Source organism: Nuphar pumila, chromosome 15 (genome assembly GCF_984573655.1).
Source record: "Nuphar pumila chromosome 15, dmNupPumi1.hap1.1, whole genome shotgun sequence".
NCBI lineage: Eukaryota > Viridiplantae > Streptophyta > Magnoliopsida > Nymphaeales > Nymphaeaceae > Nuphar > Nuphar pumila.
Genome location: NC_143263.1, coordinates 91,428,427 through 91,452,314, shown reverse-complemented (window position 1 = coordinate 91,452,314; position 23,888 = coordinate 91,428,427). Strand labels below are relative to the sequence as shown.

At 37.1% G+C, this 23,888-nt stretch overlaps 2 protein-coding genes across 2 annotated transcripts in view; one reads left to right on the top strand and one right to left on the bottom strand.

Annotated features, from left to right (window-relative positions):
• LOC149815984 (uncharacterized) overlaps positions 1–8,931 on the top strand; it is a 60,807-nt gene extending 51,876 nt beyond the window's left edge. The window contains exons 9-11 of the mRNA XM_089988853.1: positions 1,077–1,178; positions 5,624–5,683; positions 8,500–8,931. Of these exons, the coding sequence (XP_089844979.1) occupies positions 1,077–1,178; positions 5,624–5,683; positions 8,500–8,610 (273 nt within the window). The 3' untranslated portion in view covers positions 8,611–8,931. The remainder of the gene's footprint in view (positions 1–1,076; positions 1,179–5,623; positions 5,684–8,499) is intronic.
• Positions 8,932–19,980: 11,049 nt separating this feature from the next.
• The window catches only part of LOC149815983 (tRNA (5-methylaminomethyl-2-thiouridylate)-methyltransferase), a 37,105-nt gene continuing 33,197 nt past the window's right edge, over positions 19,981–23,888 (bottom strand). The window contains exons 8-10 of the mRNA XM_089988874.1: positions 21,656–21,807; positions 21,106–21,256; positions 19,981–20,571 (exon numbers count right to left, since the gene is read on the bottom strand). Coding sequence (XP_089845000.1) covers positions 20,215–20,571; positions 21,106–21,256; positions 21,656–21,807 — 660 coding nt within the window. The 3' untranslated portion in view covers positions 19,981–20,214. The remainder of the gene's footprint in view (positions 20,572–21,105; positions 21,257–21,655; positions 21,808–23,888) is intronic.

Sequence of the window (23,888 nt, the reverse complement as noted above, 5' to 3'; positions counted from 1 at the left end):
ATGCTTCTACAGTATTGCCACGTAGGATCATCTCTATGACATGAACGTGAAGACGACATTGAATGATCTAAAATAAAACATAACCAATTAAAAAACTCAATAAGAAGCAAAACATAGAGATTACCTGAGAAAACAAAGAATAGAGATTTTTTACCTTAACCCACTTCCTTGAGTGAAAAAATGGGTGAAAATGCACTATTGAGAAAATCGCAAAATCCCTCTCCCTTGTGCACGAATCGATCTCCAAATCGATTTTAGGGAACCTAAAGTGCATGGATTCCCTTCCAACAACCTCTAGACATATGGAGAACTTGGCTCTCAAGAGGCCTTTTAAACCCAAAACAAAAAAATTGACTTTCGGGTCATTTTTAAGTGTGCTAGACTTGTATCATACGATATGGCACGATAAGGGGTGTATTGTACGATACACCCGATAAAGGTACGATACGAGTGTTTATCGTATCGTAAAGGCCAAACATAATGATACGCATTGTACCGTATCGTACGATACAGTACAATACAGACAACCTTAATTCCAAGCCTTGTTAGATTGTTCAAATTTGGCAAGGCTAGCATTAATGCCATTGGTGGAAGTGGGGACCATCAAAGCGTTGTAAGAAGACTTCTCCCAACTTGAGTGGATAATCACAAAAGTGTTCTCTAAGGAACACACTCACAAATCAAAGGAGACACTCACAAGAATGAACACAATATAAAAACAATATATTTTATTCCATAAATCAAGTGTGCAAAAGCATACTTTACAAAGGGGAGAACACCCCTATTTATACACAATAGAGAGAGAGCACAAGGGAGAGGACCTCCCAACAGCTATAATTCTAGCCGTTGGGAGCAAGTCAACAAGTTTGACTTGATCCCACACACACACACACACACACACACACACACACACACACACACACACACATATATATATATATGTACATTTTAACACATTCTGTTTCTAAGATTGTCTCAGATCCTGTTAATAATATACAAAGAGGTGTCCTTTTTTGTGTCCTATCAATTTCATCCACTAAAGCAAATTCTTGATAAGTCCTAGTTTTTGACTGCAGGGTCAGAAGTCATTGGCACTTGATACAGCGATTGGAATGTGGCAGTTATTATTTGCTGAAAAACAGTGGCCTCTGGTTGATCGCTGGTGCCAGTTTTTGCAGGTATCTTAGATTGCAAATTTTCATTTTTGGGCTTCATACCTTGTTAATTAAAAAAAGGCTATGCTTGGTTGGAAAATTTCATGCCCATCATTCTTGGTGCATTCTTTGCTATAAAGAATGTTGTTCTGTTCCTATTAGCTGAAAGACTCTTCTTTGCTGTATTGGTGTTCTTGTTGTAAAAGCCTAGCAATGTTGGTCAATTCTAACGTTGATTTGTATTGATATTTTACTATTGAATTACCTGATGTAATCTGTCTTTCAAATTGTTAGTGTATGAAAACTTGAAGGCTTTTTAAAACCTGTATCATTGTCTGTTGGGATGGTAGGTTGTCCATTTGGTTTTTATGTAAGAGGTAATCCACTTTCAGATACAATGAACTTGTTATGCATCCAATGTTTCTTGTTCTTTGTTATGTTTTAGCTTGTGAGTTTATTTCTCCGCTTCTGTTAAAAGATGCTCCTTGTCATCTATCTTTCCTTTTGTTTGATAATTCATCATATTGGTTTACTGTGACAGCTTAAATGTTTCTGTTAGCCTTATGTGTCACTGGACCATTTCTTTGGTCTTTGAAACTTAAATTTCATTATGTTTGTATTTCTCCACTTTTAAATATAGGGGACTATCTAAATAAAAGATTTAAATAATATGCTGCAACATAAAGACGTTGATGAAGTTGCCTAGTCCATCCATGATCAATGATGTTCCATATGGGGATACACAAAATTTTCTTTCCATTCAAATTATCTCTAACGGCCTCTTTTGCCTTATTCATGATCTCATAGAGATAACCTATAGTTGGTCAGTCTTCACTGTCAACCAATCAAAGCACCTTTACCAAAGGTATATTTATTTTCAACAACTTGATGTATGAATCTCAAAATTCACTTATGAATACCATATTTACAATTTCTCTTGGCTTTCTTTTTTGTGCATGGAGATATGCATTCCGCTCATCTGATGAAAACCTTTTTTTTAGTGTAGTTCTATTCTTTACTAGACTTTTCACTATCAAAATTTATGGAAAATCTAATGACTGCAGTCTTCACTACTAATCAACTTAGCACCACTAGAGTACTTTCTCATAAAGTTCGAAATCCATGCATGATTGTAAATAAATTTAGTAACTTCTTGGCAACATTAACTTTGTGCTTTATCTCATTCATGCTCCTGATGTCCTCAAGCACGAGGTCTGTGTAATGGGCAGCACAGGGGTCCAATATAACGACCCATAATTTTCTATCTGTTCTTTACCTCTTGTATTATCAATTATAAATTGAACAATATTTTTAGGTTGAACCTCCTCCACAACCTGATCCAATACACTGAGCAATACATATGTTGTCTTGGGCATATTCTACCCATTTGTTATGATTCTTGATATGATAGATTCATAAAATCGAGCACTTGCAAATTCCAAAATAAAAAATTCCAAAATTATACTCACTGTACCAGGCATCCCTCAAAAAGATGATGTCAACATGATGTCATCTTGTCAAGAAGGCTCAACAATAGAATGAGACTTCAATCTCCCCTTTGATGTGATTGACAGCTCCTCCTTGCTCTGATACCATCTCAAGATAGTTAGGGCACAAGTAAACAAAGAGAGGAGCCAAAGAAAGCTTCATTGAATAGAATGAAATAATACAACTCCTTTTGAAAGGAGATGTGCCCTTAATTACACTATAGGACAAAACTTGTTGATTCTACAACTAATTAAACTAAAAATACAAGAATTTCCCTATAATTAAAGATATGTTCACTTATGAAGGGCATCACAAAAGAAACATGAAAAACTATATTACATTTCAACAGATCTTATTTGGATTGGGTTTGTTCTTGGCTTGCATGTGAGAGCTGGAAGAAGAGGAAAACATTGGGGAAAAAGTGAAGAGAAGAAGAATGAGGAAGGAGGAAGAATGGTAAAAAAAGAATAAAAAAAAGATGAAGAATGTGAAGAAGAAAAATAAAAAGTTGAACAGGGAAAAGAAGAATGAGAGGGAAAAAAATAAGAGCAGGGTAAAGAAGGGAAAGGAGATTTACTTTTCTTAGATTACAGGAATCCCTTGTCTGACTTGCCATTTCGTTGGTTTCTTGTCCATGGATAGGCTTTAGGTTTTCTTCTCCCAAACCCTTTTTGTTTTCCAGCATTAACTTGTGTTGATTGTAGATTCCAAAAGAACAATACCCCAACTTGCACATACAACATATTTTAGGTAAATAATAGTATATGGTTATATACTCTTAAACATGTCGTTGGAGTTAAGGTTGTTGATTGAACCTAGTTGTCTCCAGTTCGTCTTGATTATGATCTGAGTCAGACTTGTGAAATGGTTGATCAAATTAAGGTAGCTTCTTGTTTTTGATGAGCTGAATCCAGACAAGGTCTGCTTGCCTTTGTCTGGCTTGGCATGTTTGTTTTATACCTACTGTGTGTGTGTGGAACTATGAGTAAGCAAGGTGTGGATAGGTCATATCTGATCTGAGGCAAGAATATACTTGAAAGACATAATTCACTTCATCTTTAGATTTCAACAAATAAAAAGTTGTCATTCTTGAAAGTCATCTACAAAGATAACAAAATATTTATAACCAAATATAGATACCAAAGAGGCTGGACACCACACATCTGAATGAACTGACTCAGCAAGTGTAGAACTCTTGAACTCATTGGCAGGAAAGGTCCTTCATTGCTTGGCCTTCTAACAAGTTTTACACTATATCACATAAGTGCAGGTGGCGAATAAGGCTATGTGTCATTTGAAAAAAAACTTGAGTCTAGGGATGCGGGGAGGGTATACGATCACAAAAGTGCATAAGCACAAACTAATGCCACTAAGGGCTTGCAAGATCACGACCAAATGTGCACAAGCACATGTCCACTATAGGACAAAACAATACCCAATAAGGGGCAACAAGACAAGCATTAAGTGCATATAAAACATTAAGAAACTAAATAGAAAAACACAAAATATAAAAATATTCATCTTTATTGAGCATAAATCCTTAAGAGAAGCATTGGTAACAAGAAAGGGGTTCAATTCAACCCCTATTTATCCATAAAGGGAGAGCATGGAGCTCTATTGGGGAGCTCCTAATAGAGTAACCATTGGGGAGCCCCCAACAACTCTATGGTCTTTTGACCATAGAGTCCATGCTCTTTACAAAAAGGACACTAAATAAAAAGATAAAAAATAAGAGAAAAACTGTTCCTAATGAACAGTACTGTTACATGAGTAAAATGATGAAAATACCCCTAGAGGGTATTTACCTATTATATCATTATATAGATATATATGTGAATACATATATGTATATATGTACAATATGAAACAAATATATATATATATATATATATATATATATATATATATATATATATAAGTTAATAAACACATGTCACTTGGACATCCAAGAGCACTTGATGGATACAATTAAACCAGTTTCACACATAGTCAATAGTGTCATTAACTTTATCTATTTCTTTTTATAATCTTATTACTTACTTTTTATTCACTTTAGCTTTTTCTCTTTTAAAATTTGTCATCTAGTATATTATATTTTAATTTCAACTTAGTTTTATTATTTGATGTTCCTAATTATAATGATTTAAAATTGCAGTTTTATACACAAACACATACATATACATGTGTACGTCCATGTCCCTTGGTCCTAGTTTTTGAGAATTATTGTATCCTACTAAGCGTATCCACATCCGTATCCCATACTTGCATCCATATCCATCTGACATAGGTTTAGTGGATGGATCCTGACTCCATTCCCCTTGAACCTAGGCTAGCTTTGATTATTCCTCACCAGGGTCCACATCCAATTAGTTGGATTAATTTTATCCTGTCTAATCTCACACAGATTTACCTAGTGCGTGTGCACTTATTGGGTAGGGTGTGTAAGGATCCAAGCACTTAGCCCTTAGTTTGTAAATTTCAACCCTGATCTGTATAAGGAATAATTGGAATCTGTTTCATGTCCAATTTTTTTACAAAAGAAAAGAATTTATTTTTTAGATGAGATCCTGATTCAGATGTAGATCTGCCTGCAAATCTCTGTGGGTTAGGCCTAGATCTGGCTTGCATCTAGTTGAACTGTGTTAGACCTGTTCACAGCAGTGACAACTAAATAATGTTACTTTGCAATCGCTTTGTTCGTGCTTATATATTGTTATCCTGATGGGTGGGATTAAGCTCTAAATTAGCTTTAGCCTACAGTGTGACCACTTCTCTTAGCTAAGGTTGTTATATCTGTGACATTTTAATCTGATATTCACTTAGGAAAAATTGTTTGTGCTATAAAATATAGCTATTACCATAAGCCTTAGCCTTTTTTGTTCTTTGATCCAGAGATGCATTTTTTATAGCATTGACTTGGAATTATTTCACATCTGAAACCTTGAAATAATAATGACTGGTTGCATTGTTGTGATCTTTAGGCAAAGCACAATAAAGCGATTTCAAGGGACACCTGGTCTCAGCTTTTGGAGTTTGCCAAGGTATTAATATGTTTTGTGTAATTGTTTTTGGCTGAGGTTTGACACTTGGGTGCTGGTTTTGACTTTAGTTGCTAAGTGGCCAATGGCTAACATAGTCTGACGACTTCAGTGGAGACTACAATTATGATTCTTAACCAACAAAAACTTGGATTGAGTTGCTAATTGACTTACTATCAGACACTGGAATCTATAATCAAATAGATTTGTCTTTGGAAGTTTTTGGCCAATTGTTCAATCTTGCGCTCATGCCAACTCTTGATTCTGTTTGGGCAAGCTGTGTCAAGTCTGGCAAGTCCAATAGTTATTTCACACCTGTTTCTTTCTGTTTCTGTAGTTTGCTGCTTCTTCGGTCTGTATTTCTTTCCGATGTTGTGTTACCAAGTTGTCAAACATATTTTGACCATTAGGTTGAGAAACTTGTTGGATTTTTCTGGTTACCGAGTTCAGTGGCAACTTCTTTAATGGATGATGATAAAACCTGTGTTTGCTGTGTGTCCAATATTGCATTAAGATTTTAAAGTGTAGGAAGACTTTGCCCAGCTTGTTTCTAGGAGCAGTTCCAAGTCTCATCTTCTTCGTGATTTTACTTGAAAAATTTATGGTTGAGAGTCCGTGAACTCAGAATTCATGATTATATTGGTTCTTGTTGTGATAATTTAGTTGAATGATCAACAAAATTTTGTAGGATTTAGCTTTGCCTAAAGGGTTTCTGAGTTTGACTGAGCATATCCAGCCAAATTCCTTATCTTGCACAGTGCCTAGTGCTGATGCAGAGCTGAGTCCTGAGCCTTTGATTCAATGTGTGTGTGTGTGAGAGACTTAAAAATTGGTAGTTCTCCGATGGTTTCACATGAAGTTTGTCAATTAGCACACTCAGAATGCACTTGTAGATGCAAAAACATGCTTATCTGTGTATATATGTGTACGTCCTTGCAATCCTAGCATTTCCTGTATGTTTGTGGTACTGTATATACTAAACTAAATCCATATAAGCATGCATTGCATTGTCCATAATACTGATGTGCCTGCAGACATGCGCATGTATGCACCACCCACTATGTACATTTTGCAAACTCATGCATGAATCTCTGCTAATGTTACATTGACACGTCATTTTGTGGGGATGTAAGGGGTGACACGAGTCGGACACATTATGACATACTGGCACAATTCTGACATGCATAGACATTATTTTAGTATATTTTAATACTTAATAATATTTTACAAAAATACTTATTTTATATATTAAAATTTAAAAAATCCATTTCACCATATTCTATTTTTCAAAAAGTTTTCAGACTCATGTGTCGAACCAGTTACATGTCAGGTCGTACACCAATGTTGTAATTATTGTATCAAGGGGCTAGTGATATGGGTGTATCATATCATATCATATTGTATCGTACGATGCAAAAAAATCATTTAAAAAAATAAAAAATACAAAAAATCAGAAAATTTCCAAAACAAAAATCATAGAATGAAAAAAAGAAGAAAAAGAAATCAAATTTAAGCATTATAAACAATTAAACATATATGTGTACTACTATAATATGTGAAACTGAAACAATATTGTAACAAACTAACAACTAACAAAACAAAAGGTTTACTATCAAAGAGTCACATTATATAACAAACAAAAGAAAAAAGTTTTGAGTAATCAAGCGTAGTTGTTGTTGTTGTTGTTGTTGTTGTTGTTGTTGTAAAGAAGTTTAATAATGTCTTTCACTAATTACAATAAGTTCAAAAATTTAATAATGTGTGCTCTTCCATAATAATACTGCTCTTCTTTCTTGTCTTCGCTATTCATAATAAATTAAGAAATTTCTACCTTTTTGTTCCCATAGCTTATAAAATAAATGAATAGGGCTCTACTAAAGCCTTATTTATGTAAAAAATTGTCACTTAAAGTGAAAAGGACCCAAAATAAATTACTTGGAAATTTTCAACAAAAAAAGAGTGGAAAAATAGCCACATCTTACGGGCATGTATCTTACGATATGGTGCGATATGAAACAATACGGACCGATACACTGCATTTCTGATTGAGGGGGTATATCATATCACATGGCCTAACGACACTATGATACACCATATTGTATCGTATGATGTGATGCGATACTGATAATGTTGTCATACTCGTCTATGTAACATAGTTTTAAACATCTTGAAAGAAAAACTGAGTTTGATCTATTTTTGATAATCCATCAATGCTTTTGGCCACTCATTTGCTGTTTATATGTCCATGTTTAAGAAGTCTTTGTCAGATCAATCTTCTATGGAATAATAGGTTTGTTGCTTTTCTTTCATTTTTCAATTCCATAAATATCTCTAAAGCAAGAAGAGCCAATGACCCTTCTTAGGATTCTGGAAACTTGATTGATTTGATCTGAGTGCTTCAAGACATCCAAATGCATGTTGGGCTCAGGCAAAACAAATCCCAATAATTTAAACCGACATTTTTTTTTTCTTTTATTTATTTTTTGTCAGTAAAAATAGGAATTGAATCCAAGGTTCCTTTGATGTCGCATACACGAGTCTCCAGTTGGACTTCTAGTAACTTTTGAGAAGTATGCACTATGTTTTTTCTGTTCTTTTTTGTTTGTAATCCACAATCAGAGAAATTGAACCCAAGGCCTCTTCTTGGTTAAGATATTGCATTGATTGCCTTTTGACCAACAAGTCCAACCTCCTGTTTGAAACTTTACTGGTAATAATTTAGATTTGACCTTGGTGCCGGATGCATTCCGACTTCCTTCGTTAACAGGCTGCCACCAGGGGTTGAATTATTTACATCCTGAGTTTGTTGCTTCATACAGACTGTTGACCCCATGCTATCCAATTACGATGCTGAGGGTGCATGGCCGTATTTGATCGATGACTTTGTGGAGTACCTATCGGAGAATGGGATCATCCAAACGTGTGGCTGAGATGGATTATTCTACAGATTGTGGAAGGTGAAGTGTTATAATAACATATGCTTGAGTTAAGCTTGCACATAGAAGTGAATTAAACTGCTTAACAGGAGTCATCCTGTTGCAAAGAACATGAACCTCAAAATTGTCTTGTTAAATAAGTGGGCATCTTCCAAAAAGTGAATGTGGGCAGTGAGTCTGCGATTCTTGCGGGTATTCATTCTGTTTGTAATCCTGTGGGGTTCTAGTGAATTTTACCTTAGTAGAACACGGAAATCTAACTGGTCTACATGTAGATAGGCTGTGCAATGCTCAAGTTTCTGATTCCTTTTTTTATATATTTGTTTTCGTGTATTTATTCCATCTGTAGAGTCTTGTATAAATTGCAGGTTCTGATGGCCTTAGATTGAGTTGATATGTGTTTCACTTGCTCTGTAAGCCCTTTAAATTGAGGAGATTGGTTGACAATGTCGATCACACATGCACTTCCAAGCACTTCCAATCCCCAAAAGTTTCGATCCCATGGAAAATGGTTTACAGTGGAACATCATATGGGACGTGGCCAATATTGGCAACAAAGCGATGACAATTGCTGTTCGTATGAAAAATAAAAGGGAGGCTGCATATCTTTGATGGTGTTTCTTCACTTCAGCTGCACACCTACAACAACAACTACGCCTTCATCCCAAAACAATTGGGGTTGGCTATACGAACCAAAAAAAAATCATTTTGGGTCTTCCACATGAATCCTTCTCCTCCAATCATTTCTATTCAATACCATATCCTCAGTGAGGTTGAAAGCAGTCATATCCTTTCCTATCATCTCCATCAAAGTCTTCTTAGGCCTACCCCGACCTCTTTTAACTAATATATTTTCCCATTTCTCCATTCTTCTAACTGGAGCATCATTAGGCCTTTGCCAAATATGTTCAAACTATCGTAAACTATTCTCTCATCTTATTTTCAATGGATGCAACACCTACCTTCTTAGGTATCTCCTCGTTTCGAATCTTATCTTTTATTGTATTTTTACACGTCTATCTAAGCATACGCATCTCAACTACACTTATTTTTTGAATATGATGTCTCTTGGCAGCCCAACATTCCGTATCATATAGTAAAGCGGGCCTAATTGTCGTCGTATAAAACTTTTTCTTCAACATGATCGCAGAACACTCCAGATGCACTTTTTCATTTCATCCACCCAACCTTTATCCTATGATGTGCATCTCTCAATTTCTCTATACTTTTGAATGATAGATCTTAAATATTTTAAACATTCATCCAACCGTGCGCCTAGAAGTGGTAAAATATATCATAGAAAAATCAAATCTTCCAATCATATGAAAAGAATGAGGTATATGACTTAGAAAAAAAATTCACCACCATTTCTCCACCTTTTTAGCTTGGGAACATTTTCATAGGTATGGATGTGAAAATCACGATGATACAAGTACTTCTATACCAACGATAAATGCTTTTTTGATTCTTTCATTTTCCCTACTGTGGCTCTTGTATGAGTAGTTCAAGTGTGGCTTGGTAGCAGAATGAGATGCTTTTATAATTGGATCTTACGTTACAATTAATGCATTGTGATCCAGGAGGGATTTTTTAAGGATAGTCAACTTAGATTCTGGGGATTTGAATCAATTATCTTAGTTTGCATGCAATTCCATACTATTGCTATAGTATTTCTAATTTGTGATGTCATCTCCACCATCTCAAAATAGTATATTAAAAGCAAGCAAAAAAAAATATTTTATTTTATTGCTGTACATAAATAATATAATTGCAATTAACAAAAAACTCAGCCTTCGAGAATTAAGATACCTTGACCTTTCTTAGTACAGAGGTGCAACTTTTTCGTATGAAAAAAATTCACTTGTTTGGCATCACGTGGGAAGTTTTTGCTTTTCATATTTGATTACTTTTTCCGACTTTCAAACATGGCCTTGGAGCTGTTATGCTTTCAAACTGTAGAAAAAGCTTAAAAGATCCTTCGTGGGTTAAGTTCTTGAATCCATGAACTATGTTCATCTTTGAATTGGTTGCCATGTGAAACAAGAGCGTGGGATGTGTGCAGTTGTCAAACGTAGTGATCATTGTCCATTTCTTGGAGGGTTGTAGTTGATGAAACACGACACTGCAATGGATTGGTTGTGGTAGCTGGATTAGTAGTCAGACTACCGTTATTCAGGAGTCTTGGGCTCGAATAGAGGCCGGTTTCATATAAAAGATTTGGGTAATTTGCATATAAGCACCTGCCCTTTAGGGAATTTACGTTTGGCAAAGTTGGGTTCCAAATGTTGAAGATAAACGCCTCATTTTCTCAGAAATTGCTCGGATGACTGCCCGTGTAATTTTCTGGTCACCTAACTCTAGTTAATTCTTGAAAAACTATAATTTTAACTCTTCTTTTTAAATGGTCCCCTCTCTCTCTCTCTCTCCACGGCTCATTTTCTCAGAAATTGCAAGGATGACGCCTCATTTTTAATTCTCCACGCCTCATTTTCTTTAAATGGTCACCTAACTCTTTCTTTCTTTAAACGGTCCAATCAATCTCTCTCTCTCTCTCTCTCTCTCTCTCTCTCTCTCTCTCTCTCTCTCTCTCTCCACTTAAAACGGGAATAAGAAGAAGAAAGGGGAACAATGAGAAGATATCCCTATTTCTATTCGTTCTAATTTTTTTCGGTTTGAAACGGTTTTTATTGTGCCATTCTATCTAAAAGAGATTGTTAAAGGCTTGGACACAAACCTCAATCAAATTGGGTCATGTCATCTAATTTTTGGACCCGTTTTACAAATAAGTGTGACAAAATTAATTTATCAATGATAAAATCCACATGCATTCCAAAGCAAGGTGCATAACAAATAGGAGAAATGAAAGTTTGGACTCTAAAGGGATTTAGTGTTCATATTTTACAAGAGATGCTCGCTTATAAATTTGATCATATTAGAGCTCAGTACCACGATCGTTGGGGGAACAACCAGCCACTTACAAGTCAAAAATTTGAACCTGTTTTTTAGTTCTACCCTCAAGTGCATGCTTGAAGAAAATAAGTCACTGAATGCAACATGAAGCCACCACCATCTGAATGCCACTTACAACCATTAAGTAATATTTCTCCTTCAGAATCAGGTCTCAATGATGCAGTTGTGAGTGACTCTTTAGCTGAAACAAATGTGCCTTCGTCGATCCTAGAACATCCATGAGAGCAGGACATCCTCCACAACGATGGGTTTCCTATGGTGCTTTTACAATAGACTTTCATCTTTTTACAGAAAGTTCTAAATTTTATCATGAGGCATGTTAGAGTGAATGTTGGGTTGAGGCTATGAATGAAGAGATTTCAGCCTTTCATGAATGACACTTGAGATATAGTTCCAAGATCTCCAGAAAAGAATGTTGTAGGGTGTTGTTGAGTATAAAAATTAAGTATAAAAGTGATAAAAGCATAGAACATTACATGACACATTTGGTGGCAAAAGGGTATACTCAAGAGCATGGACTTGACTTCGATGAGACATTTAGCTATGAAATGCATGAGAACTATTCGAGTAGTTCTCTCTCTTACAGTTATGTTTGGAAGCTAAGTCAGTTGGACGTGAAAAATGTTTTTCTTCATGGTATGCTTCATGAAGAGGTCTACATAGAACATCCACCAGGATATGCAAAAAGAAGATTTTCAAACTACAGTCCTTAGATTGAAGAAAGAATTTTATTGTCTCAAGCAGGCCTCATGTGCATGGTTTGAGACTTTTAGTAGTGCCTTATGCAGTTTTGGTTTCATAAGAAGTCAGTGTGACTACTTTTTTTCACTATAACAAAAAGCATATGATGATGCTCTTGGTATATGTAGATGATATTATCATCACAAGCAATGATGTTTTTCGGATTACAGAGCTAAAGAGAATCCTCAATTCCAAGTTTCATATGAAAGACCTAGGAAATCTCAGATATTTCGTGGGTGTTGAAGTTGACAAGAGTCATAAGTCTATAACTCTCACACAACTCAAGTATGCTCTTGATCTTCTTAACAAGTTTGGTATGTTAGACCGCCAGCCTATGTCCAGGCCTGTAGCAGTGAACACTAAGTTGATGATGAGTGAACCTCATGATGAGGTTCTTAGTGAGCCTCAGGTTTTTTGTAGTCTAGTTGGAGCACTGCAGTATCTCACTTTTACACGTCCAGACTTCATTTTTGTTGTGAACTAAGTCTCCTAATTCATTCATGAGCCTAGGAAGAGTCATATGGAGGCAGCCAGAAAAATATTTAGGTATATCAAAGGGACCATCATGGATTGATTGATGTATAGAGAATATTCAAACAAGAGCGCAGATATTTCTCTAGTTGTATAGGCATACTCAGTTGCTGGGCAGGAGACCTTGTGACCAAATGTAATAACTGTAATTCTTAATACTAATTTTAAAGAATTTTTATGTGAGATTTATGTTTGGATCTAGAAGTGATCCAAACCCAAAAAATTTGATCTAAATATGGAGGTGGAGTAGTGAAAGGTCCAAAATATCGATCCAAACTGGATTTGGATCATTAGAGACTCCAGAAAACTTGTTTATCGAAAAGCGGGTTGGATAGAGACCCAAAGAACCCAAAGCTCAAAGGAGCAACTATCAAGGGATTTTTGAAAACAAGGGCAAAATGAGAATGACAAGGAGGCACAATATGAGAACTCCCCAAAGAGGGGACCTCCCACTCCATAGGGGAGCTGCCACATGGCAGACCCACCACTCTCTATCTCTCTTTTTCTCTCTCCTCATCTTTCCGCTCTTTCTCTCTCCTGTCACTTGATCAACTCTCTCTTATCTCTCCCTCTCTCTTCCTCTTTCCTCTCTCATTTCTTTCTCTTTCTCTCTTCTCACTCGACCGACTCTCTCTTGTCTTTCCCTCTCTCTCCTCTTTCTTAAATCCCTCTCTCCTCTCTCTCTCTCATTCCTCCCTACCTCTCTTTGTTTTCCACCTTTCACGAACCGCCACACCACCTACAGGTGGCCACCTCCGTACAACCACTGACAACCCCTCCCTCTTCTCTCACCCATTCTTCCCTACCCCTCTCTTATGTTCTATCTTTCACGAGACCACCGACCACCACCTCTAGCCTACCGATCACCCCAACCGACCGCCTCTCCTCTCTTTTCTTTGTTTCGTCTCTCTATCCCCTCTCTCCTCTATTTTGCGGTGAAAGAGGAAGACAAAAGAGAAAAGAAGAAGAAGAAAAAAAAAAGAGGAAGAAGAAGGTAGAGTGGGCTGCCGCCCCACTACCGCACCAGTGAAGCCACAACTGACGTCTCCACCGGGCTGCATGGGCTCCACTAGCACTAGGCAGCAACACTGCCACCACTACCACATCACCCGCATTGCAGTCACCTCCATTATCGTGTGCCCCTCGCATAGTTGATCTCCATCAGAGTACATGCCGATTTCAGAAAATCTCTGAACGAAGAACATGACTTTAGAGGTATAGTTCCTCGTTCCCATATTGCATCTCTAGGATAATTGCATACGAAGATAAGGTAAGCTCTACCCTAACTTCCGATGATATATATAGAACTTGAAATAGGCTTTTTAGGGTTTATAAATATATAATATATTTTATTGAATTAAGTAGAGTTGGGAATTGACAGATGTGAAATTATAATTGTAGAACCGGGTGATCTGAAACATTAGAAGTAGTTTATTTTGTAGGATGAATATTAAACATTAAAAGATAAAATTTGGTATATAAAATTACGTGTTTTTCAGGTTAGATTATTAAAAGTGTATGTTCAATGAATGTGTGTGTGCATGTGTCATGATTACATATGTATGAGTATATAATTATGCGCATATGCAATTAAGGCATACACATATACTTATGTGATGTGATGTGTGCATATGCAATTGTGGCATACATGCAGAGAAATAAAATTATGTACGTGTGTTGGGATGACATATGTACCAGTATATAATTATGTGCATATGCAATTAAGGCATACACATAAACTTATGTGATACAACGTGTATGTATGTAATTACGTCATATGTATAGGAAAATAGAATTGTGTGTGTGTGCCCAGGGTGTATATCACGTCATGCTTATTTCCTATAGTCAAGTTCTTATCTATGGGTTGTTCTCTTCATGAACTAGGTACTAGTGAGCTAATATACACTCATGCTTGCATTCAGGTGAGCCCCCTAATGCTTAGTTTGGTTGGATGTTCGTCATTGATAAGGCCTCGCATTATTGAAAAAATAGAGTGAACGATGATATTCACAAGGTACATATGATTGGGGTGGTTTGTATATAATTGTTTGTCGATATGTGATATGTGATATACAATTGAAGCATGCTTGTCAATGATTGTATGATGTGATGTCTACGTATGCAGCTGACATACGTATGAATAATTATAATGTGTGGGATGCCGTATGAAATGGGATGGAATGAATGGATGAATGCATTAAAATTTAACTGCATAGGGCAGATTGCATGTATTAGAAGTTATTTGTAAATGCATTGTGATTGTTTCTGCTATGAAAATGATGGGTATTAATTCAAATGATTGTTGTGAATATGAAGGTCTCACATATTCATGTTGTTTTGTGCATTATACACTTTCGAATGTGAAAGTGATGGGTATTGACTCAAATGATTGTTGCGAATGTGAAGGTCTCACATATTTGTGTTGTTTTGTATATTGTACACTTTCGAATATGAAAGTGATGGGTATTGAACCAAATGATTATTGTGAATATGAAGGTCTCGATATTCATGTTATTTGATGCATTGTTCACTTTTGAATGTAAAAGTAATAAGCATTAACCCAAATGATTGTTTCGAATGTGAGGTTCGTGTGTTTGGTATTTGTCCAGTTGGCAAATGCATGGTGATGTGTGTTTGTTTTTCATGAACGTAATGGGTATTGATCCTTACAATGGTTGCATATATGAAACTTATGAAATCTTGCTATTAACTTGAAAATGTTGCAAGTGTGAGCGATGTGTGAGATGCACGCTTGAATAATATGAACTTAAAGGGTATTGACCCTAGTGTCTTATTTTGCATGTTGAATTTCTTGTTATTCAAGTTAGAATCTTGCATGTGTGCTAAATATGATGTGATGCATGGGATATATGATTTAATAGCATGAAATTTATGGGTATCGATCCTAGTGCAATTGCTTATGTGATAATGTCTAGCATGTGCATTTACTTTGTTAAATGACATGCATTGAAAAAAATTCTCAAAAGATAAAAAAGATGACCATGTTAAAGTCACACTCTAAAAAATGGGGTGACATTAGCTCAGACTATTGAGGTCGAGCAAGTAGATTAAATGCGAACCTACACAGCACCTATCTCATGATAAATGAGCAAACATAGATGGATGTCGTTCTTACCGAGTTAGATGTGAACAACATCCTCCTTCTCTTTCTCTTTTAACAAAACTCTCTTTTCTATCTTTCCACGTCATTAGTAATGTAAAAGAAACTAATTACAAAGAAAAAGGAAATGTGGTCATGTATAAGGTAAGTCATGATTGCATGCTTTAATTATGTTCATGTATAAATGTATGCTGAATTCAATATGAATATGGTTGCATATTGAATTTAATGTGAATATGACCGTGTGCTTGAATTTCATATGAGCATAATTGTATGTTGAACTGGGCGTTATTATGATTGTATGCCTAAATTCAATGTTGGTATCAATGTATGCCTGATTGAGATCAATTGCATAATTGTATGCTTAATTGATTGTGTGTAAGAGTATGTGCAAGCTACTCTTACGCATGAGTTGTTTGTGTGCACGCATTGGGGTATATGTGCATTGTGTGCTATGATCTACGTATAAAAATATGCGTAGATTTTATACCGATCACGCATAAAGGTATGTGTGACTTGTGTTATGGCGTACACATAAAAATATGTGTATTGTGTTTTAAATTATCGTAGGATGATTCATGGTTATGTAAGTAGGTACATAACTTATTATGATTTTAAAATCTTATGAAAGATGTACATGAACGAATAACATGAATTTGATGAGTATATTGACTCATAAAATTCTGTATGTAAAATACATGTGAGTTGATTGTATATTTGAATGAATTTAATGCATAATTGTATGCTCGTAAAATTCTGTGTATGTGAAATACTTGTGAGTTGATTGTATATTTGAATGAATTAAATGTATAAAATGCTTGCAAGTTGATTATATATTTAGATGAATTATATTGCATAATTGTATGCATGAGTTGTTTGTGAACTTAATGGTAAGCTTGAGATAAATGAATATATAATTATATGCGTGAATTGCATGTGAGTGTAAAAGTACACTCGAATTACCTGTGCGCATAAGTGTGTGCGCAAGTAGAGGTATATATAATTATATATTTGAAATTCATGTGTATGACAGTATACATAATGTTTATTTTTATTTACACAGATGTATGCATAAGTTGTTTGATTTTGTGCGTATAAAGGGTATGTGTACATTGCATTGTTATCTACGCATAATGATATATGTGTCTCGTATTTTTCTATATCATCTCAGGATAATGTAAAGGTTACATAATTATATCGTAACCATTGAGTATGTGTTGTTTACGTAAGTGAGATCTAGTAATGATCTGCGAATTATGTTGAGACATGATGCGTCTTATGCTTGTACTTCACATTTTTCATATCCGCGTGCGTAAATGGATGGATATTGCAGAACATGGGGACTTATAGTTTTTGGGATGGACTGGACTAAACTCTTATGCTATTTTGTCGTTTTGGATTGTAAACTTTGAATTTCATTTATGAAATTATTTTGGTTATATTTGTTTGCAATGATTTGAATGGTTTGATTCTAAATATGTGATGAATATGAGAGTTTGGAGGTAGTTTTGAAAAGTCTTCACTATGTTTAAATAAAAAAAATCCTCCAAGTTTGAAAACCAAGGTGTTACACCAGAAATTCTATGATAGGATATGAAGTATTTCTTGAGAATCACCTTGTATCATGGGCTAATTGTAAGCAGCGAACCGTGACAAGATCAAGTACCGAGGTAGAGTACAGGGCCATGGTAGTTGTTACTATGAAAGTTTTATGGATACACCAATATTCTTTCTTTGTTGCATCAACCCATCACTATGACCATATTGTTTTGTGACAATAGGAATGTAGAAATAAAGTTGAAAGTTATTTTGTGACAATAGGAGTGTCATTGTCATTACTTCCAATCCAGTTCAGCATGAGAAGATGAAGCATGTTGAGTTAGATCAGCATTTTATAAGAGATAAAGTTGAAAGTTATTTTGTAACAATAGGAGTGTTGTTGTCATTGCTTCCAATCCAGTTCCGCATGAAAAGATGAAACATGAGTTAGATCAGCATTTTATAAGGGATAAAATTGAAAGTAAAGAAATCCATCCTTCTTTATTAAAGGTGAAGAGCAAGCAACAAATCTTTTCACTAAACCCTTGCCATGTGCAAAGCATTGGTTCCTTGAAAACAAATTGTCCATGATCTTGAGTAACCCATATACAGTTTGAGGGAGCGTGTTAAGAATAGATGTCCAAGAGTATTTTTGTTATTAATTTATATTTTAATATGTTTATAAATATCTCAGGTATTTTCATACCCAAAATTTATTATATATTATTGGGTATGACCCTAGGAGGAAATCACGACCCCTTGCAGTCTCTCTCTCTCTCTCTCTCAGGTGAGACAATAGAGCATGGCCTTCAAAGTTCAATTTCTATCATATATGAGATAGATCCAATATAAAACAAGATTTAAAACAAGACCGTAAACTAAGACACAAACTAAATCATTACAAAAAATCCAAATAAAGAAAATAGATTAGGATGGACCCGATAGTGCCTTGCTCCTACATCACATCTTCCCCTCATCTTCAGAAGGCTAAACATCAGCTAACCAAGGCTTAGAGCAAAGAACTTTTGAACTCTTATTGAGTATATATGTATATATATATATAGAGAGAGAGAGAGACCGTCCAACCAAAGGAAGGTCCATCGAACGGCTCCCCCTTCTCTTGAGCATCTCATTAATCAAACCTCGTATATTTATTCTTTATAATTTATTTGATAAGAAATATGATTTACACGAAGACTTTAAACTGTTGATTCTTAGCGCTTTCAAAAACACATCTAAACATCAAAAATAATAATCCAAAACATGTCGCTCATTGATTGTAGATTTTGGACCTTCCTTTGATTGGACGGTAGGTGGTAACGGACAACCACTTTTCAAGCTAATCGTACAAATGTGTTCGGGATAGACTTTTGAATCATCTGATTTCAATATGCAGGCATGTTATAGGGTTTAGTCAGCGGTCTAATTTTTTTTTTTTAATATTCAAGGGTTAAAAAAACATGTTTTTATCAAAACAATTTAGAAACATGTACAGGTGGTGAGACCATGTACAGGTGGTGCAATGTTTCTCATGAAAAAGTCCTTATTAATTATGTTCAACACGTACCATGAAGAGAGATTCAGCGTATTCCCATATCACCAAAATTTTGTTGATATTGAACATTGACCATACACATGCATACTTTGTTGTGGTCCCCACTTGAAGAGCAGAAAACCTTGTTAGATAGTGAGACCGTCAGGGCAGAACATATCAAGTTCTGCTCTTTCCTTCCATGGGTGACCACCACGATGAATACGTGCTGCCATCAAGTGCACAAACCAAGATGGGCGGTGGAGTTAGGACCCTCAAACTTATCCACAAAAACCCAACCTAGTGGGTAACCGCGGATCATCCGCAACACCTTCAGTAAAGTTTCTGCAATACACAAGAACAACCAAATGAAACCAAGAAAAAAAAAAAACAGAGCCAACCAAACAATTAGGGCATCGAGGCATCGATTCAACGTCGTAGAGCATGGCCAGGCTTTCCATTCGCCTTCTTCCTTCTTCCTCACTCCAAAACATTATGAGAGAGAGTTACGTGTGGAATTGGTTGTTCTTTTCTCAAATACGGTTTACAAAAAATGAAGGGAAAAGATAGGATGTCAATTTTAAAAGATTTTTTTTTTTAAGAAACACTTTTGATTGGTCCCTTGACTATAGCCAAGAATTTTGATTAGCTAACTTTACCGGTAGTTAGATATGAATCTTGTTTGTTAACAGATACCAGAAATTAAGGCTACTGCATCTTATTCAGAACCAACATGGACACAGGATCCCGGTCTGGGATCTAAGAGTTTACGCCACCCTGCCCAAAGGCTCTAAATCCAACTTGGAACTTGACCGACTCCACTAAGCTCAGTATGGGCATGAACATGTGTGGCGACCAAACTCAGAATTAGCTAGAGTCACCAGTCAATAAAACAGCCAGCAACCAGGATATCATCGTGAGGGAGTCGCTCTTGTATCATTAGATATATATGAGAATATTGAACCGTATACTCATAGTAGCACAAGCTGCTATAAGCTGAATTTTCATAGAACAAAAATGATGATGGATGCAACACGATAATAGGACAATAAATTGCTGTATTTGCTGAATCAAAATATTTACACCGCTCTGTCCTTAAGTTTATGCATCCAACTCATGGCATAACTGAAGCATACCTTTAGGCTCCTCTTGCACCTGCTCAATTTCATGTATGACACAAGGCTTCGAAATCGCTTGGTTTGGATTTGATGTCAGCTTTGGTCTTGGATTCATCTTGTGAACACTCGGGTTGCACCATAATCTTAACTGGTTTTCCAAGGACAGATTTATCCTTCAGTTTCGCTCTTTTGAGAGCTTTCAAGCAGATGGGGGAACCATTGTCATCCCAAGAATCTAAAATTATGCCAGAGCCAATGCAGGCTCTTCCCCTATAGAATGCAGCAAACTGACCAGCAGCTAAACCTTGGTCATCTCTGGATATGCGTACGATAGCAATGTCTTGGTTGTCATCCCTCGGCTGTATTTCCATACTGCAGTCATAAAATTCAGGGCCATGACGAACCTGTACATCATGTACACTTCCATTAGTTTTAAGCAGTATTTGGATAAATCGGCAATCCAGTCAGGACTCAACTCATCCGATCCCATTCTTCTATAATCAAAATCAATGCCTAAGTGGTCTCTGGAGAATATAGGTGCATTTGGATGACTTTCCAGAGTGCCCAAGCCAGTTGAGACAGTTACGCACTAGTTTAAGCCGCTAAACCTATGAATCTATGATCATTTCTCGAAAGTCAGGCCACCAGTGAGGCCCCAAGTCTAACTTTTAGTATTAAGAACCAGCTGGTGGTTCGAGAAGGGGCTAAATAGGGGTACAACAAAAATACATAAAACCATGATGTCTGTCTGTCCAGTGTCCACAGATATGTACGATGTGGTTTCTTAAATGCAACAGACAGCACTGAACTTGACGAGAATCAGCACTAACTCTAGAGGATATGAAACTAGGTTGCTAATCAAATGAAGTGTTTCAGCTCGCACAGTTTTAGAATCAATCAAGATTGACATGGAAAATAGTGAAGATTTGGCTTTTAACCTTGCACTGAAGCTCATTGAGCTGCTCTGGCAGTGACCCACTAAGCCAGGTGAGTGAACCTACTTGAAATGTGCGCCTCCTTTTATCAAATGAAAAATAGTTTCTTGATACAAAAACTACATTGTTTTGGATGTCCTTTCCAACAACATACCTGCAAAAAACATGTAATACATCACGAAATAAATGTGAGTTGGTGGCACAGAATTGAAAATTAGTTTTGGACCTGGTGCTGACCAAAATCTTAATCATATATCTAAAAAGGTCATTAGGCCCATCAGGTTTGAGTTGCATGCTAATTTTGATCAAAAGAAACTCAACCAAGCTAGTCAAACTGTGAAGTGTAGTAGTCAGCATTCATAATTAGTTTTGCATATGATCGTGGCAGGGGAAAAAAGGTGAAGCCAACACTTTATGGACAAAAATATGCATGAATATTTCCAGAACATATACTATGCCCAGTACTTCAATATAAAAGCAAGTTTCTCTTCCCTGTTATGGAAAACAAGCTATGCTCAAAAGATGAAACTAAGTGAAAGCAATCACCATTTACCATGGTCCTCCAGGAAGCCTTAGACCCTGGCGTTGACCAACTGTATAGAACCAATAACCCCGGTGTTTTCCAAGGAAATCTCCTGTCTCTGCTTCCAATAGGACACCCTCCATTTCCCCGATATGCTTAGCAACGAATTCACTGAACTTCAACTGCATAGTACAAGAAAGAAAACATCAAAATGGAGTTCAATTGAAGTAAATATAAATTCAAAAGACACTTAAATATAGCACAGCCTTACTTGAACAAAAAATCAAGAAGACATTATGCAAAAATCAAAAAGGAAAAACAGAGGGCCGAGTGCTTTAGTATTAGAGAAGAATAGCAATGGAAAATAAAAAGTGCCTTAATTTCTCTGGTGTATGCACTTAATTGAGACCTGACATGAAAGGCAGAAGCAAGGAAAGAGAAATTGCATTTCTAGTCATTTATGAATTTTATATAATTTGGGATGAACACTTGGACAAAAGAAACTTTAGTGTGTTCTTATTTAAGAAATCAATTTTGGTACTTCAAACACTATGCTCCAATGAAGTAAAACTTTAAATTCCAAGTTGTAAATAAAGTTGAACTATATGCCATAGACCACACTTTACAAAAACCAAAAAATGAACTGAACGACGTGATTACAGCTTAGACAGTTTCAGAAAAGCTACTATTTCGCTTCTGCAAGATACAATACTTGGGCATCAGCTACACTCTCGGGTTCTGGTTCATCATCCGAGTGCCTCTCTCTCTCACGTAGGCCGACCTCTGTTGGTCCCTCTCTCACAACGACCATACCACCGGACCCAGCACACCAAAGAGCCCTCGTCGTTGGAGGTGTATTCGTCGGACAACGCCTCTCTCTCTTTATCCCGGCTCTACTCGCCGTTGTTCACCGAAGAAACCCCCATCGTTGATCTCCCACTCTGTTGCATCTCTCTCATCTCTGATCACCGTCAGAGATCAAGTCCTGACCCTGCCTAAGCCAGCACCCGCCGGAGATTCTTGTAGCTGGCCCGCATCGCCGACACCACCATCGTCGCTCCCTGTATTTGGCCACCATCGCCCCTGTAGCCCGGCCCCATCGCCGACCTCCATGCCGCCCGTGACCCAACCTACACCTCATTATCTCTGTTTTTTGCCACCTCACTACCGCAAACTCGACTCCTTCCAGCCAGCCCTCACCCCTTGCACGCTCCGACAATGATGGGGACGCCTCTCCCTGCTTTGTTCTCCAGAGAAATCCGCATCTCCGACAATGACCCCCCACCTCTGAAAGTCGGGTCGACGGTGACAACCCAGTAGAGCTCAGCTCTTGGTCGAGCCCCCATTGCCAACTTTCTATCCCTCGGGCGACACCACCACTGACGCCCTATATTTTTTCGCCCACTCTCTCGATCTCTCTTTATCTCTCTCTCCCCGTTTCTCTCTCTCAAAGTCGACTTTCTTTCAAAGTCAATTCTCTCTCTTTGTCTTTCAAAGCTGACTCTCTCTCTCTCATAGTCTATTATTTCTCTCTCTTTCAAAGCCAACTTTCTCGCGCGCGCAGGCCACCTACGATGTTGGTTTGTTGCCTCACTTTCGGCCTGCCCTGCCTCCACTCAGACTACAACTGTCGGCTGAGGCCGGCGAGAGCCTCTTCGCCTCTCCCTCTTTTCGTGCAACGTTGCCATAGCAACGCCAACTACAGTGGCCGCCTCAGCAAATCGGATCTGGTTTGATTGGACCTAGTCTGATCTGACCTGGTTTGGGTACCGAACCGGCATCACGCGTACGATCGACAGCACCGTGCTCTTCCTTTCGGCATTCTCGTTTACCCGAATCGCGCGAGATCAGGCACCCCCAGTTCTTGGATTTTTCCTGTTTTGGATTTTCTTGGATTTTTCCATTATTTTGGACACATCGCCATTATTGGCATGCGATCCGAAGAGTTTGGAGATTGTGGGTATATCGAAGTGCGCTTGGCGAAAGGAATTCATGCGAACTCCCGCCAAGTTTCTCGTGTGCAAGGACTATCAGCGGCGGTGAATGTTTTTGGCCTTGTAGTTTGGGGGATTGGCCTTTTTATTTTTAGGTGTAAGTGGGGTCAAACAGTGTCAGCGTAGTCGAGATGACCATTACGCGAGCACAAGGTTGGTCATGCAAAACAGATAGACCAGATAGGCCGGTAGGGCTTGCATCGACAAGCGAGTCAGGGAAGGTTCTCACAAGGCCTAAGCAGAAGAAGCGATGGGAGACTCGCACACTC